An 18,280-nucleotide genomic window follows, 5' to 3' on the forward strand; every position below is an offset into this window, starting at 1 on the left:
CCAAGTGGCGGAGACCAGACCGGTACGCAGGCCCAAGTGGCAGAGACCGGGACAGTCCAAGCATGAAATAGTGAAGCCCAAACTGAGATCAGATGGACCCACTACAATTAAATCAAGTAGGTTTTTTGGGGCCTGGCCTACAGAGTGGTAGGACTTTTATTGGCAAGGTCCACGGGCTAATGGGGAGCCTGGTCCTGTCCCTGAAGACCCTCCTGAGTGGGGAGAGTGTTCTTGGCCCACAGCGGGACACAGGAAATGGAGCGGGGGCATTCCCCGACCCCCTTGACAGCCCCCCCCTAGTCTGGGAGGGCTGCTGCAACCTCTCCCTGGCCCATTCCAGCTTGAGCCCAGGGGCCTCCTTCACTCCCCCTCACTTCCGCGGGGCCACAGGATCACCCAGTTTAGCCTGTTTGGGTGCTGGGTCGGGAGCTCGGAGTAGAGGGCAGCGGGAGTTTCTCTGTTTTGGTGGCTGGCCTGCAATGTGGTAGGTCTTTTGTTGGTGAGGTCCCTGGCGAATGGGGAGCCTGGTCCTGGTCCTGAAGACCATTCTGAGTGGTGAGAGGGATCTTGGCCAGCAGCGGGAGCCAGGAAAGGGAGTGAGGGCGTTTTGTAAGCAGGGCCCCTGGCCAGCAGGGAAACTTGATCCTGTTTTAAAAGACCCATTAGATAGCATCGATAGGAGGAGATGGGCAGGCACCAAGGCAAGAATTCACCCAACAATCTGAAAAACAACATGAAAACACCAGAACCCAATGATCTTACAACAGAAGGACTTGAACTCCCTAACACAGAAGAAGAGGAAAAAATTGACTTTATGAAAGCAATAGAGTACCTTAAACAACATGTAAAAAAACGCCCTTATAGAAATGGATGAGAAATATAACAAAAAGTTTGAAGAAATAGTAAATACGTAAATGATACCCTGGGAAACCAAGAAAAAAACGACCAAACAGGTAATGGAAACAGTTCAAGAATTGAAAACTGAAATGGAAGCAAGGAAGAAAACACAAACTGAGGACCAGCTGGATACGGAAAATCTAGGTCAACGACCAGAGACTACAGAAACAAGCATAATCAATAGAATACAAGAGATAGAAGAAAGAATCTCAGATTCTGAAGACACCATAAAGAAAATAAACACACTGATCAAAGAAAACAGCAAAGCCAACAAATTTTCATCACAAAACATTCAGGAAATATGGGACACAATAAAAAGACCAAACCTAAGAATAATAGGGATAGAAGAAGGAGAAGAGTCACAGCTCAAAGGCCCAGAAAATACTTTTAACAAAATTATGGAAGAAAACTTTCCCAACATAAAGAAAGATATTCCTTTGAATATTCAAGAAGCATACAGAACACAAAACAGACTGGATAAAAAAAATCCCCAAGCCATATAATAATCAAAACACAAAATATTCAGATTAAAAAAAGAATATTAAGAGATGCAAAGGAAAAAGGGCAAGCAACTTACAAAGGTAAACCAATCAGACTTACACCTGACTTCTCTATGGAAACCATGAAAGCCAGAAGGTCCTGGATAGAGGTACTGCAGAAACTAAGAGACCATGGATGCACACCCAAACTACTATACCCAGCCAAGCTATCGTTCACTATCAATGGAGAAAACAAGACATTCCAGAATAAGAACAAATTTAAACAATACATAGCCACAAATCCAGCCCTACAGAAAGTAACAGAAGGAAAATCAAAACCCAAGGAATCCAACATTGCCAACACTGCCTTCAATAACTCAGGCATCTAGCGACCCTTCACCAGCACAACTCAAAGAAGGGAGACAGACAAACTCTACTACCAAAAACAGTAAGAATAACCGGAGTAAACAACCACTGGTCATTAATATCACTTAATATAAATGGTCTCAATTCACCTATAAAAAGAGATTGGATACGAAAACAGGATCCAACATTCTGCTGTTTGCAAGAAACACATCTCAACCACAAAGACAGGCATCTACTCAGAGTAAAGGGTTGGGAAAAGGTTTTTCAAGCAAATGGTCCTAAGAAAAAAGCAGGTGTGGCCATACTAATTTCTAACAAAACTGACTTCAAACTAAAATCAATCAGAAGAGATCGAGATGGACACTTTATACTCATAACAGGAACAATTCATCAGGATGAAGTCTCAATCCTGAATATCTACGCCCCTAATATAGAAGCAAACACTTATGTAAAAGAAATATTACTAAAACTCAAGGCATACATCAAACCACACACACTAGTAGTAGGAGACTTCAACACACCTCTCTCACCAATGGACAGGTCAATCAGACAGAAACCTAATAGGGAATTAAGAGAACTGTTAGAGGTAATGAAGCAAATGGACTTAACAGACATCTATAGAACACTCCACCCAAATAGGAAAGAATATACCTTCTTCTCTGCAGCTCATGGAACCTTCTCGAAAATTGACCACATACTCGGAAACAAAGGAAACCTCCACAAATACAAAAAAATATCAGTGTCCACCTGTGTCTTATCAGATCACCACAGATTAAAGTTAGAAGGCAACAACAATGCTACCCTGAGAAAGCTGACAAATTCATGGAAACTGAACAGTCAACTACTGAACCACACCTGGGTCAAGGAAGAAATTAAGAAAGAAATTAAAGTCTTCCTTGAATTTAGTGAAAATAAAGAGACAACATACTCAAACCTATGGGACACGATGAATGCAGTCCTAAGAGGAAAGTTCATAGCACTAAGTGCCCACTTAAAGAAAACGGAGAATGCATACATTGGGGACTTAACAACACACCTGAAAACTCTAGAACAAAAAGAAGCAGACTCACCCAGGAGGAGTAGAAGACTGGAAATAATCAAACTGAGGGCAGAAATCAACAAAATAGAAACACAGAAAACAGTCCAAAGAATCAATGAAACAAAAAGTTGGTTCTTGGAGAAACTCAACAAGATCAACAAACCCCTATCCAAATTAATTAAACGACAGAGAGAGAACATGCAAATAAATAAGATCAGAAATTAAAAGGGGGACATAACCACAGACACAGAGGAAATTCAGAGAATCATTAGATCTTACTACAAAAGCCTGTATGCCACAAAACTGGAAAATACAAAAGAAATGGACATTTTTTTAAATAAGTACCATATACCAAAGCTAAACCAAGACCAGGTGAACAATCTAAATAGACCTGTTAGTCGTGAAGAATTAGAAACTGTTATCAAAAATCTCCCTTCCAAGAAAAGCCCAGGACCAAATGGTTTCAATGCAGAATTCTACCAGAACTTCCAAGAAGACCTAATACCTATACTCCTTAATGTATTTCACAATATAGAAACAGAAGAGGCATTGCCAAATTCCTTTTAAGAAGCTACAGTTACCCTGATACCAAAACCACACAAAGACCCAACCAAGAAAGAGAATTACAGGCCTATATCACTCATGAATATCGATGCAAAAATTCTCAATAAAATACTGGCAAACTGAATCCAAGAACACATTAGAAAAATTATCCATTATGATCAAGTAGGCTTCATCCCAGAGATGCAGGGCTGGTTCAACATATGCAAATCTATCAATGTAATCCATCATATAAATAAACTGAAAGAAAAAACCATATGATCATTTCATTAGATGCTGAAAAAGCATTCGACAAAATTCAACACCCCTTTGTGATAAAGGTCTTGGAGAGATTTGGGATACAAGGGTCATACCTAAATATAATAAAAGCTATTTACAGCAAGCCTACAGCTAACATTAAACTAAACCGAGAAAAATTCAAAGCCATCCCACTAAAATCAGGAACACGAAAAGGATGTCCACTCTCTCCATACCTCTTCAATATAGTGCTTGAAGTTCTAGAAATAGCAATAAGATAACATGAGGGGATCAAGGGGATTCGTATTGGAAAGGAAGAAGTTAAGCTTTTGTTATTTGCAGATGATATGATAGTATACATAAGCGACCCCAAAAACTCTACCAAAGAACTCCTACAACTGATAAACACCTTTGGTAATGTGGCAGGATATAAGATCAACTCCAAAAAATCAGTTGCCTTCCTATACACTAAGGATAAGGAAGCAGAGAAGGAAATCAGAGAAGCATCACCTTTCACGATAGCCACAAATAGCATAAAATATCTTGGGGTAACTCTGAACAAGGAAGTGAAAGATCTATTTGACAAGTACTTTAAGTCTTTGAAGAAAGAAATTGAAGAGGAGACCAGAAAATGGAAGGATCTCCCTTGCTCTTGGATTGGGAGGATCAACATAGTAAAAATGGCAATTCTACCAAAAGCAATCTATAGATTCAATGCAATCCCCATCAAAATCCCATCAAAATTCTTCACAGATCTGGAGAAGACAATAATCAACTTTATATGGAAAAACAAAAAACCCAGGATAGCCAAAACAATCCTATACAATAAAGGTTATCTGGAGGCATTACCATCCCTGACTTCAAACTCTATTACAGAGCTACAGTATTGAAAACAGCTTGGTATTGGCATAAAAACAGAGAAGTCGACCAATGGAATCGAATAGAAGACCCTGACTTTAACCCACAAACCTATGAACACCTGATTTTCGATAAAGGAGCTAAAAGTATATATACAATGGAAAAAGAGAGCATCTTCAACGAATTTTGCTGGCAAAACTGGATGTCAATCTGTAGAAGAATGAAAATAGATCCATATCTATCACCATGCAGAAAACTCAAGTCCAAATGGATTAAAGACCTAAATATCAGGCTGAACACACTGAACCTGATAGAAGAGAAAGTGGGAAGTACTCTGCAACACACGGGCACAGGAGACCACTTCCTAAGTATAACCCCAGCAGCACAGACATTAAGGGCCTCAATGAATAAATGGGACCTCCTGAGACTGAGAAGCTTCTGTAAAGCAAAGGACACGTCGCTAAGACAAAAAGGCAACCACTGACTGGGAGAAGATCTTCACCAACCCCTCAACTGACAAAGGTCTGATCTCCAAAATATATAAAGAACTCAAGAAACTAGACTGTAAAAGGCTAATCAACCCAATTATAAAATAGGGCACTGAGCTGAACAGATAATTCTCAACAGAAGTTCAAATGGCCAAGAGATACTTAAGATCATGCTCAACTTCCTTAGTGATCAGGGAAATGCAAATCAAGACAACTTTAAGATACCATCTTACACCTGTCAGAATGGCTAAAATAAAAAACACCAATGATAGCCTTTGCTGGAGAGGTTGTGGAGAAAGAGGTACACTCATTCATTGCTGGTGGGAATGCAAACTTGTGCAACCACTTTGGAAAGCAGTGTGGCGGTTTCTCAGGAAATTCGGGATCAACCTACCCCTGGATCCAGCAATACCACTCTTGGGAATATACCCAAGAGATGCCCTATCATACAACAAAAGTATATGCTCAACTATGTTCATAGTAGCATTGTTTGTAATAGCCAGAACCTGAAAACAACCTAGATGCTCTTCAATGGAAGAATGGATGAAGAAAGTATGGAATATATACATATTAGAGTACTACTCAGCAGTAAAAAACAAGGACTTCTTGAATTTTGCATACAAATGGACGGAAATAGAAAACACTATCCTGAGTGAGGTAAGCCAGACCCAAAAAGAGGAACATGGGGTGTACTCACTCATAATTGGTTTCTAGCCATAAATAAAGGACATTGAGCCTATAGTTCATGATCCTAGAGAAGCTAAATAAGAAGGTGAACCCAAAGAAAAACATATAGGCATCCTCCTGAATATTAACATTCAGCAAGTGATGAAAGGAGACAGAGACAGAGACCCACATTGGGGCACCAGACTGAAATCTCAAGGTCCAAATCAGGAGCAGAAGGAGAGAGAGCATGAGCAAGGAAATCAGGACCGCAAGGGGTGCACCCACACACTGAGACAATGGGGATGTTCTATCGGGAACTCACCAAGGCCAGCTGGCCCGGGTCTGAAAAAGCATGGGATAAATTTGGACTAGCTGAACATAGCGGACAATGAGGACTACTGAGAACTCAAGAACAATGGCAATGGGTTTTTGATCCTACTGCACGTACTGGCTTTGTGGAAGCCTAGGCAGTTTGGATGCTCACCTTACTAGACCTGGAAGGAGGTGGGTGGTCCTTGGACTTCCCACAGGGCAGGGAACCCCAATTGTTCTTCGGGCTGACGAGGGAGGGGGACTTGATTGGGGAAGGGAAATGGGAGGCGGTGGTGGGGAGGAGGCAGAAATCTTTAATAAATAAATAAAAAAAGAAAAATAAATGATCAAATAACAGTGCTGTAAAATATTACAGTGCTACTTTTAGTTATGCTGTAGAATGCTTAATGATGTAAAGATGTTTTGCTTTTGTTTATGCTGCATTTGTTTAAATCTATGAAGCTGTGATTCTTTGTCTAAAACACCTGATGGTCTAATAAACAGTTGAACAGCCAATAGCAAGGCAGAAGCAAGGATAGGCGGAGCTAGCAGGCAGAGAGAATAAATAAAAGAGAAATCTGAAGGAAGAAGGAGCAATAAAAGTGTAAGTCCCTGTGCCTGTCAAGCCTTGATCCCTCCCCAGAGGAGGGTCGAGACAGTCTCCCAAAATTTTGGCCACACCCCCCCAGTCTATTTAAACTGCTCCCCCCCATGGTTGAGTTTGTGGCTTCCTGGTTCCCCTTTGGGGCCACCTGAGAGCGCAGGAATCCCATTAAACCTGGGTAATTTTTAATTTGGCTTATTGTGATTTGGCTTGAAATGGATTTTTGCGTCGGTAGAGAGCTCGCATTAGGAAAATTCCTAACATCTTGGAGTTCCCACTGGGTAGGGTGGCCTTTCCACATGACTTTAGGCCATGCATCAAAAGCCCCCAGTCCACAATCTGAGCTCTCCACACCATGCTAATAAGGGCTCCTGGGCTACAGTGTCTGTGTCTAGGCGAGTCCCTTTTTCTTGTCTATGCTATAGGGTTTTGGGGGGACCCATTTGATTATCAGACTCCTGTGGAAGCCATGTGCCCGCATCAAGAGTCTGATCTTAGCTCAGTGGCTAGACCGGCAAACTGGGTCTAGCTGAGATGGACTTTGTTTGCTTTAGGGACACCTAGCATCCAATTTCCATGACCCCATTAGGCCTAAGAGCTATTTTAGCAGGCCTGCTGTAATAGACTTAGGCCAAGGGGTTAGGCATAGACTTTAAAATGGTCACTTGCAGTTCAAAGCCAGATCCGCTGTCGCCCCTGGGATGCCTCTTACAAAATCTTTATAAATTGGGACTGTTCCAAACAGCTAATTTCCCTATGCATTAAGATTTAGCCTCAACACGATCTTGACAATGGGAGGCATTGGCCACCAGAAGGAAGCCTTGAGCTTACTGTCCCCCGGGACCTAAAAAATTTTTGCAGCTGTAAGGACAAATGGCAGAGCTTACATATGTCCATGATTTTTGGGCTCTGCGCTCTAGCCCTTCCCTTAGTAGCCAGTGTCTCGTGGCACCGGTCTTGGCAGCTAAAGCCGCAATGCCTCCAAATTCCCAGTCATCTGGGAATTGGGACCCTGACAATTCCAGCTGGACCGTGCAGCCAGAGGCACTGGCCCCTCCCTCACTCCCTCAAGCCCACACAACTCAACCCCCTCCTGTGGAGCAACATTCTCCACTTTCCTCTCCTTCCCAGTCTACCCCCTTCCTTCTCAATTGAGAAGTTCAAGGTCAACTTCCGCCTTACCCACCTTTCTCCTCCCCTCCCCCTCCTACCTCCTCTTCCCAACCTTGGACCCCCTCTGTGGACTGGGTCTAGCCCCTCCCAATCCTCCCCATTCTCCTCCCATACAAGATCCCACCATAGCTCCGCCCTTCTCTGCCCTCTCTGGGAGGTGGCTGGAGTCAAAGGAGTTGCGAGTGTTCATGTTCCCTTTTCTCTTCCAGATCCCTCTCAGATAGAAAAGTGGCTAGGTTCCTTTTTTACAAATCCTTCTACTTAAAGTTTAAAAAGGTTGAGGAAGGTCCCCAAACCCCTATACAAAAATTGGTAAAAATGGCCTTTAAATTTTTTAATGCCTGAGAAGAAACAGCTGAGTCTTCCAGACAGACAAGGCTACAACAGGCAGCTAATCTACAGACCCAGGCCTTAACAGCTGTGCTAAGGTCGCAGGAAGGGGGACAAGGGAAGCCAACCACAAGGATCTACCCTGATGGAGCCCAGCCTAAGTCAACCTCACAGGCACACTGTTTCAAGTGTGGCCTAAATGGTCGTGTGGCACGATATTGCACTATGCCTCCTCTGAGGTTATGCCCTATCGGCCAGCAACCTGGACCCTGGAAATCACAATGCCCCCATGCGGGTTGTCCTCTATGCCACACCATGGAGGCCCAGCCTCACCAACAACGGCAAGTGAAACTGTGCCAGCCCTCGAACTTCTCAGCCTTGCAGATGATTGACGCTGCCCAGACTTGGTATTATATCCCATAACCCTATCCGAGCCTAGGGTAAAGCTACAGGTAGTAGGTACGACCATTACTTTTATTTTGGATACAGGAGATACCTATTCTGTTCTAACATCTCACTGGGGCCTTACGTTCCCCTCACCAATTTCAGTTATGGGGGTACATGGGACCTGTTCCTCTCTCACTAAAAACTTTGCCACTGCCCTGCATCCTTGCAGGACAACTTTTCTCTCATTCTTTCTTAGTGATAGCTGCTTGCTCAGCATCTTTACTGGGTCGAGAAATCTTTAGCCACTTCCCCAAAGCTTTGTTCTGCTTCTTGGAGCCCCCTTTTAACCTCACCCATCTCCGAGATTCTATTTTACAGGTTCCCTCCTCCTGCCAGATGCATGCCCAGGCCAACCCACAAGGGACTCTCCACATATGTCAGTCTGTACACCAGCTTCGTGGAAACCAACTGGGCAAAGATTGGCAGGTTAATTTCACTCATATGCCTACTCATAAAAAACTCTGTTATCTCTTAATACTTGTGGACACTTTTACAGGATGGATAGAAGTGTTTCTAGTCTCCAGGGAAACAGCAGATGTGGTGGCTCAGGTACTCCTAGACCACATCATTCCTCGGTTTAGTGTCCCATGAACCATCCAGATAGACAATGGGCCAGCCTTCAATTCCAGGGTCATGGAGCTTGTGTCAGAAGCTCTCAACATCTCCTGGAAATTCCATACCACCCATCCACCATCCACAATCCTCGGGAAAGGTGGAGAGGGCCAATGGACTCATCAAACAACAGCTAATCAAGCTCTCCATTGAACTCAGGTTATCTTGGCCCTCCCTTTTCCCCACTGCTCTTAACTCACCTCAGGGCCACCCCACGTTCCCCTACATGCCTGAGCCCTTTTGAGCTGCTTTACAGCAGGCCCCCTTCTCCTTAAATATCACCTTCCAGTCCAAACTTCTCCACTGGCGGGGTACCTACCCTACCTCTCCCTTTTAAGGTCCCTTTTCCATTCACACACTGACAGTTGTATCCCTACCCCCACACCAGTGGACCCTAATGCCCCTAAACCTGCCATGCTCTTCCCAGGGGACAGAGTACTCCTCAAACAGCTAACTCCTAGGTCTCTTGAACCTCAATGGACAGGACCTCACACGGTAATCCCCTCAGCTGCTAAGCTCCTGGGACACTCACGCTGGTACCATCTCTCCAGGATCAAGTATGCACCTACTCAGGACACTTGGTCTCTCCAGCACACAGGATCTTCTACCCTCCGATTTTCCAAGATGCCACAATGAAGGGCCTACCTGCTCCTCCTCATCCTGGCACACTCATCTTTGGTGTTAACAATATTTTTTCCTAGACACCTGCCTTCTCACCTCCCCCAAGGAAGAGATGCCTGGTATCTCCAGGATGATAGTACATAGGATGCCTTTCCAGCCACATCTCTCACTGAGCATGGACACACCAACACCCAGCTCTCCCCTTCCCCATGTAGTCCCATGCCCACAGGAAGTAGCCAGACTTGAGTCAACGCTCCTTTTTCCTAAGAGAGCCTAAATGTTAGTCAAATATCACCTCAGCTTCCTGTTACCCCTTATACAAACAGTCTGGAATGTAAGTCCCAACTCCTGATCTCTTGCCTCTATCTTTGGAGGCCAGGTCCTTGTGCCCACCAAGCTTTGACCCCACCCTGGAGGAGGGTCAAGACAGCCTGCCAAAATCTTGACCATTCCCCCAGTCTATTAAAACTACTTTCCCGGAAAGTTCCAGCATGCTCCCCCACCCCCCACCCACATAGTCGCATTTGTGGCTTCCTGGTCCCCCCCCCCTGGGGCTACCTGAGAGCATAGGAATCCCATTAAACCTGAATATTTTTTAATTTGGCTTATTGTGATTTGGCTTGATTGGGGTTTTTGCATTGGCAGAGAGCTTGGTTTAGGAAAATCCCTAACAAAAAGGAGGGAGGGGGATAGTGGGGATACTAGGAACTAGCCACACAGCCAGCCACAGATAAAGTAAGAGTGGAAGTAAAATATACATAAGTAAGAAGACAAAAGCCCATAGGCAAAGGGTAGATAGCATAATTAAAGAAAAGCTATCCAGAAACAAGTCAAGATAAGGCCGGGTGATTGTAAGTAATAATAAGACTCCACATGTTATTTATTTGAGAACTGGGTGGTAAGCTCCTCCAAAAAGCCAAACAGCACTACATTTTGGTATTCCAATATAGGGCTGGAGTAAAAGAAAATGGACAACATAACAGAGTAAAATTTCTTTGCAAAGTAGTACATTTCAAAGTAACCTGGTTCTATTATGTGAGGAAGATTGAATAAAGAAACAAACATAGATTTGTAACTAAATTACTCCATTAATAGGGAAACAATTTGAAAATGAAATGGTAAGAAAATGGGGCTGGGAATGGAAAGGCTAAAATGATGGCTCAGCAGTTGAATCAGTTGATTCAGCCAGAGATGATGGAATTTTGTTCCCATTGTCCAAATGGACATCTTACAATGTTCTTAATTCTCGCTCAGGGTCCTCTGATACCATGGGCACCTTCAATCATGTGCACATACTCACACACATATTAAAAATAAATCTAAAAAAAAAGAGGGAATACCTTTTTAAAAGATAAGTCAAAGGCTGTTAAAAGAAATCCTTTTTGGACAAAGGACAGCTGTATACAATGAATAGTGTTGAGTCAGTAATGTAGATAATAAGGAACACAGAAGGCATCACCTACATAAATAATCTCTGATACACTTTGTTGTGAATGGGGAGATAATTTTTGAACACTGGTCAACATTTGGTAAGTTCAGGCTTGTTTTGTTCTTTTAACAGAGAATTCATTCCATCTGGTGGTAGATGCTTGAATTGCAGGGCAAAATCCAACCGGGGACAAACCAAGCTTTTTGGGAAGAGTCAGATTAGCAAAGAAATACATGATAAATCTTCATGAGAACCTTCTATTAGGGGAAGGTCAAAAAATAATCAGTGATGCCAAGCCCAAAAGACCCTAACTCTGATGAAGGTTCCTGGATTTAACCTCTGTGGAAATATACCTCTCATATTTCTCAGCTGTAGAACCATGACAGCATTTCCTTGAGATCTATTTTTTTATATATTTAAAATTGAGATACTGCAACTTGTCTCATAGGAGGCTTTTGATGATTAATTAATAAATTAAGTGCTTCTGTCAAACAATAAACTATTTTACACACATTGGGTTCAATTAATAAAATCATAATTATACCTTTTCTTTTCAATGTTTGGCCCAACAATTAGTTAATACAGACTGGCAAGGCAGGGCTGTTTTTGTTTTTATAGCAAATCTGGCAACCTAGCATCAGTGTTTTACACACACACATATACACATATATGTATAAATATGAAAATATCCATATTCTTATGTATAAGCTATACAGCTTCCTTTCTATATACACACATGTGTTATTTCTAAACATTCTCCTTTATTTTATTTTTATTTTTTTATTTTTGGAGACAAGGTATCCTCATGTAACTCAGGATGGCCTCAGACAAGAGATTTACTTACCTCTCTGCTTCGTGAGTGCTGGGATTAAAGGTGCATACCTGCACCAGATTAATTTTTAATTTTTTTATTTAACAAATGCATAGATGGGAGCCTTGGCATCTGGTGCTATATATACCACGAAAAATTATTGATGATGACTCATTTGATGGGCTATAGATGACAAAATGAATGAAGTGAAACAGTAGACGGTAGACAAGATGGTGGACATCATGTAGGCTTGGGCTGATGGATTATCTAGGGAATAATCTGGGGAAATCTATCAAAAGATATGGGTGATGGACACAAAATATCTAGTTTAGTTCAAAGTAAAACAGAAAACCTTGGAAATAAGATCAGAAAAAAACAAAAAGAGTCTGACCTGAAAGCACAGCATAGTCTGGGAAACTTCCCTCCTTTCTGTTAGTGATCACTGAAACTTGACAGAGAGCCTCAAAAATTGGCACAATACTCTCAGCAAAAGACATTCATAATAGAAAATAAAGTTGGAAGAAAGGAGACAAAAGTTATGTATGGGGATTTCAAAGAAAAGGTTTTTTTTTTTAAATACCCTTTTCTTTGGCAATTAACTGGAACAGTTGTAAAACACCATTTTAAAAGACTCCTGCTGAGTTGATGGCTTGGCAGCCTCAAAACAATACATGCTTTGCACCTTCTGGAAACTAAGAGTAAGTATTACAAATATATGCTGAACCTAGCCAGCAGAATACCTCTCTACACTATGGTGAAGAAACATTGCTTCAAAACATCATAGTACCCAGCTAGATGAAAACCTGGTCAGAGACAGTGGTGAATACAGACAAAGGTTCCAAAGCAGAATGCTCAACAGAAACAGTTAAATGAAATAAGTAAACAGAGGATATGAAAATACAATCCAGCAAAGAGTTAGAAATGCTAAATAAAAGAACAAGTTGAATACTGAAAACAAAAAATTCAATAAGTCAAATTAAAAGCTTCTTAAAAAGTCTTACCAATAGAATGGATCAAAGGGAGGACAGAATATCAAGGCTTAAAGACAAGGTAGAGGAACTGAAACACAGAACAATGAGAAAGATAAATAAATATGAAGGCAGAGTAATGAATGGCTCAGTGAGTAAGGGCATCTGCTGTTAAGCCTGGCAACCTTAGTTAGATACTCAGGACAAAGATGGTAAAGGGAAAGAAGTGACTTCAAGATGTTGCAGTACTTGTGTGTGTGAGTGTGTACACATACACACAACTGCAAGAAAGAACATAACGTCACCTATAAAGTCAGGTTCATTTGAATAATACAAGGTCTCTAAACAAAAACTTTGACCAGGAGATCTTCTAGAATGATTCATTTCAAGCCCTTAAAGACAACAATCAACCAAATTGTTTCCAACAAAACTAACATAATTGAAGGAGAAAGAAAAGTTAATTGTGATAAAAACAGAATAAAAGAATTCATAACCACTAAACAACCTACACAGAAAATACTGGAAGGAATCCTTTGGATTGAAGAGAAAGATAAACATGACCACAAGTCTATAGAAAAGAAACAACAGTTAAGCAAATAAGGAATAGTAATAAGAGGAATGAACATGCTTCAATACTAATAATACTTATGTCTCAATTCCTCAGCAAACAGACACAGATTAGAAGATTGATTTAAAAATGGAATCTATCCATTTTTTTTTTTGCCTCTAAGGAATACATCTCATCATCCAAGATAGATACAATCTTAGGTGTAAGGATAGAAAAAGGTATTTCAAAAAATATACTTAGGGAGAAAAAGCAGCAATACCAAAACAACAATAAAAGGTGCCTTTAATACTCTACTTACAAACAAATAATTATTCTTATTTAAAAAGGTATGCGTTGAGAGGTGAGGAATGTCTGGGTTAAATGACATCACAGATCAAATGAGTTTAACAGTTTTCTATAGAAATTCTATGTGAACATAGCAGAATGTAGTATTCGCAGCAGTCCACAGACCTTTCTCTTAAATAGAACATACAGTAACAATAGGATACAAAGTCAGTCCCCCCCCCAGACAAGGTTTCAGCCCTGGCTGTCCTGGAACTAACTGTGTAGACCCCGCTGGCCTCAAACTCAAGAGATCGGCTTGCCTCTGCCTCCAGAGTGCTTGGATTAAAAGTGTGCACCACCACCACCACACAACTCAAAGTGAATCTTAATACATGGAGGAAAATTAAAGTAATTTCTTATACTTTAACTGACAAAAATAGACTACAACTAGATACCAATATCAAGAAAAGCTATAGAACATATACAAAATCACGGACATTAAAAAACACTGAGCCAGGTATGGTTGCACATACCTTTAACACTAGTACCTGGGAGACAAAGAGGTGGAAGAAGGCTGATCTCTATGAATCTCAAGCCAGCCAGAGGTACATAGTGAGTTCCAGACCAGCTAGAACTACACAGTGTGATTCTGTCTCAAAAACAAACAAAAAGAAAAATACTCTATGGAATGATGAATGGGTCACTGAAAATCAAGGAGGGAATAAAAAAAAAATCAGAAGCCGGGCGGTGGTGGCGCACGCCTTTAATCCCAGCACTCGGAGGCAGAGGCAGGCGGATCTCTGTGAGTTCGAGACCAGCCTGGTCTACAGAGCTAGTTCCAGGACAGGCTCCAAAACCACAGAGAAACCCTGTCTCGAACCCCCCCCCCAAAAAAAAATCAGAGATCTGAATGAAAATGAAAATACAACATACCAAAACCTATAGGTTAAGTAGTCCTAAGAGTGAAATTTATATCTATAAGTATCTGCATTTAAAACATAAGATGGGGCTGGGGATTTAACTCATTTGGTAGAGTACATGTTCAGCATGTGTAAAGCCTTATGTTCAAACACCAACACCTCATAAATTCAGCATGAAGACATACACCTGTAATCACAGTACCTGGGAATTAGAGACAAAGGATCACAAATTCAAGGTCATCCTGAGCTACATATTTCAAGGCCAGCCTGAGATACATGAGACCTTGCTAAAGAGGGAAAATCAGAGCTCTCAAATAAGTAACAAGGTACCTTAGGGTTTTGGAAAACCAAGTCTAATCTGAATTCCAAAGACATACACAAAAATAATTTAAAGTCAGAAATTTCTGAAATGGTCAGGTGCAGTAGCACACTTTATACTTGGGAGGCAGAGGCAGGTAGATTTCTGTGAGTCTGAGACCAGCTTGGTCTGCACAGGGAGTTTTCAGGTTAACCAGGGTCATATATAGTGAGAAACTGTCTCAAAAAATAAAAAAACAGTGCTCACTTCAGCAGTACGTTCACTAATACTGAAAAAATCCAGGAAATTATACAGGCCCCGCACAAGGATGACATGCAAATTGCAGACAGGTGAGGCCCCTGTGAAGTCAGTGTGGAGAAATTCCAAAACGCTAAAAATAAAACTACCATATGACCCAGCTATAGTACTCCTCGGCATATGTCCAAAGAATGAGAAAACCTATTCCACAGATACTTAGCCATATTTATTGCTGCTCTATTCACAATAGCTAGGAAACAGAAATAACCTAACCTAAATGTCCATCAACCAGTGAATGGATAATGAAAATGTGAGTATATATATACACTATGGAATACTATTCAGATGTAAAGAAAAATAAACCCATCAATTTTGCAGGTAAATGGATAGGACTAAATCCAGAGAGACAATTATCACATATTTTTTCTCATGGGAGGCTCTTAGTTCCAAATCTTCAGACATGAGTACATATCCTGGAGTAACTGTAGAAACATAAATGTAAAGAGGAACCATTGCTAGTGTTGGTGAGTTTGGGGAGTCATATAGAAGGGAATACAAGTACAAGTGATCTGATTGGGTAAATGAGAAAAATGGGGGCTCTAATTTGGAGGTAGGGGAGATAAATGCAGGAGAAAGAGGAAGAAAGGTGAAGTTATAGCAAGGAAGTTTGAAAAAGTCATAAGGAATCATACTGTTAATTATATACTTAAAACCTATAAAATATGTAAGTCTGTGTATAAATATGAATATACAGTTTAAATGAAATTTTCTAATCTGTGCTGACAATGCTCCTTCCAAGAGCCAAAGACCACCTAGCAAAAAACCTCAATAAAAGGCATGAAAAGCCCTCTTTTGAGTTGTTGGTCAGCACTGTCCAAAAACAGTCTATTGCTATTTGGTTGTCTCCAAAAGGTGGAAGGATTAAGCCCTTATTGCGGAAGATACCGTACACTTCAGACAAAGGGCCTGGAAGCTGGAAGCCCCTGAGTTGGAACTGACCTGAATGTCTCTTCCCTGAGGAATAGCATTCAGAAGGCACCATGCAAGGTTCCAAAGGAGGGAGGCAACCTACAGTCTTACTGATCAATGATTTCTATGAACTATATAGAGAACCAGAATTGCTTAATAACCCTAAGGGTGCAGTGGTGGCCCACATACTTTGGTAGTAACCAACAGCTCTCTAATTGGCCTTAAGATACACTCAACAAGAAGGAAATGATGCCTGGTACTGGAAACCTAGCTAACTATTCAGGGCTAGTGAAGTCATGGGTCTTGGAGGAAAACATGCAGTCACCACTTTACTAAATCAGCATTCTAACTACATTCTAAACATTTGCTCTTATATCCACAGATGCAGTATAGTCCTCACCTCTCATCAAACAAACTTATTTTAGAAATCGGTAGATAACATTACAGAAAACCACAAACAATCTAGTGCACAGTTGTGGAGCTGAGTTTCGAATAGATACATTTACAAAACAACACCCACACCTAAGACCTAGGGAACACTAAGGAAGTGTTGGGGAAGACTGTAAGAGCCAGAGGATCAGGGAATTCGATGTGAGATTGCATCTCCTAGTAATATCAGAAGCTAACCCAGAGAATCTCACCAACATGATCACCTAAACACCAGATGAACAAGGACAATAGCAATATACAAGCAAAAGTGGATGGAGAAAAGATCACGAAGTGTCAACCCTACATAAGGAATGCCAAGAGTGGAAGAAATAGTCTTTCCCAAGAACGAGCACACCAATTGGTTATCTAATAGCAAATGATCATCTCTGATCATCCACACACACACATACACAAAACAAACATTATCCAGACTGAGCAGGTTATATTCAGAAGCAGTAAAACCTTGGTTTTGATTCACAGAAATTAAATAGCAAAGCTCAGCACTGTAGTACACATCTGTAATTTCACCACCTTGGAGGTTGGGACAGGAGAAGTGCGTGTTAGCCCTAGTTACATAAGAAGTTTGATTCTTTTACTCCCAGCACTCAGGAGGTAGAGGCAGGCGGATCTCTGTGAGTTTGAGGCCAGTCTGATCTACAGAGCTAGTTCAGGATATCCAGTGCTGTACAGAAAAATCCTGTCTTCAAAAACCAAAAGAAACAAATAAAAACAAATTGATTTAAATCTAGGCCATGTAGCCAGATCCTGTCTCAAAAAACAATCCCCTGCAAAACAGCTAAATTATAAACATCTGATCGATCACATACCTTATAGAAGAAATATTGAACAAGATGTGCTATTCTCACATAATATAGATGTCCATGAGCCAATAGCAGTTTCTTTAAATGTTTAAATTTTGGGACAGAATAATCACTATTCCTGGCTGCTTGACGACCTTCTTTTCCTTTAATACCTAAAGAGAGAATATTTTGTATGGTGATAACTTTATAGAATGAGCAAATGCCTGGTTTGTGTTTATATTTTTAAGCTATTTCAATGCTACAAATCAAGTGTATACCTTATATTTACTTCTTTTAAAATAGTGGCTTTAAGCATAATACTGAGACTCATCAAATAAAAGTATGTTTAATTGATTATTAGCTATTTGTTAGTACAATATAAAATAATTAACTAGTCATTATTTTAATCGTTACAAAGCAAAAATTATCTAGTGGGGAAAAATCCACCTTAAAATTATTTAAGGCATTCCGTATGTGCTTAACTGTGCATAACACTAAACTAGATGTTATATTAAGGCAAGTCAGAGGTCTGGGTTTTGTGGTCAAAGAAATCAATGAGAAGACAGTGAAACCCTTTCACTATATGAAACTCAATAGCTACTCATGGATTTTATGAGTTATAGGCCATTTCCACATTGGGTAACCAATGAGAAAAACTTAGAATTCCATGCTAAATCATTCTATTTTTGAGTAGGAGAAGGAATTTTGGAATCTAAACTTCACTATATAATAATACAATATTTCAATTTTGTATGTGCTCCCAATCCATTGCCAAATGTTGCTGGGGTACTTAATAGCAATTGGGTGTGTGAAAACTTTGTGTAGGTTCCAGAAAAACTGTTGGTATAAGTCAACATAAGACTTCAACACCATAGC

The 18,280-nt window shown here is 40.8% G+C and overlaps 1 protein-coding gene across 6 annotated transcripts in view; it reads right to left on the bottom strand.

Moving 5' to 3' along the window:
- The window catches only part of Atp11c (ATPase phospholipid transporting 11C (ATP11C blood group)), a 197,462-nt gene that overhangs the window by 30,721 nt on the left and 148,461 nt on the right, over nucleotides 1–18,280 (bottom strand). For all 6 annotated transcript variants that reach the window (XM_075957078.1, XM_075957075.1, XM_075957076.1 and 3 more), the window contains one exon: nucleotides 17,432–17,577. In XM_075957078.1, coding sequence (XP_075813193.1) covers nucleotides 17,432–17,577 — 146 coding nt within the window. The remainder of the gene's footprint in view (nucleotides 1–17,431; nucleotides 17,578–18,280) is intronic.

The sequence above is a fragment of the Microtus pennsylvanicus genome, chromosome X, assembly GCF_037038515.1.
Source record: "Microtus pennsylvanicus isolate mMicPen1 chromosome X, mMicPen1.hap1, whole genome shotgun sequence".
In the NCBI taxonomy this organism is placed as follows: Eukaryota; Metazoa; Chordata; class Mammalia; order Rodentia; family Cricetidae; genus Microtus; species Microtus pennsylvanicus.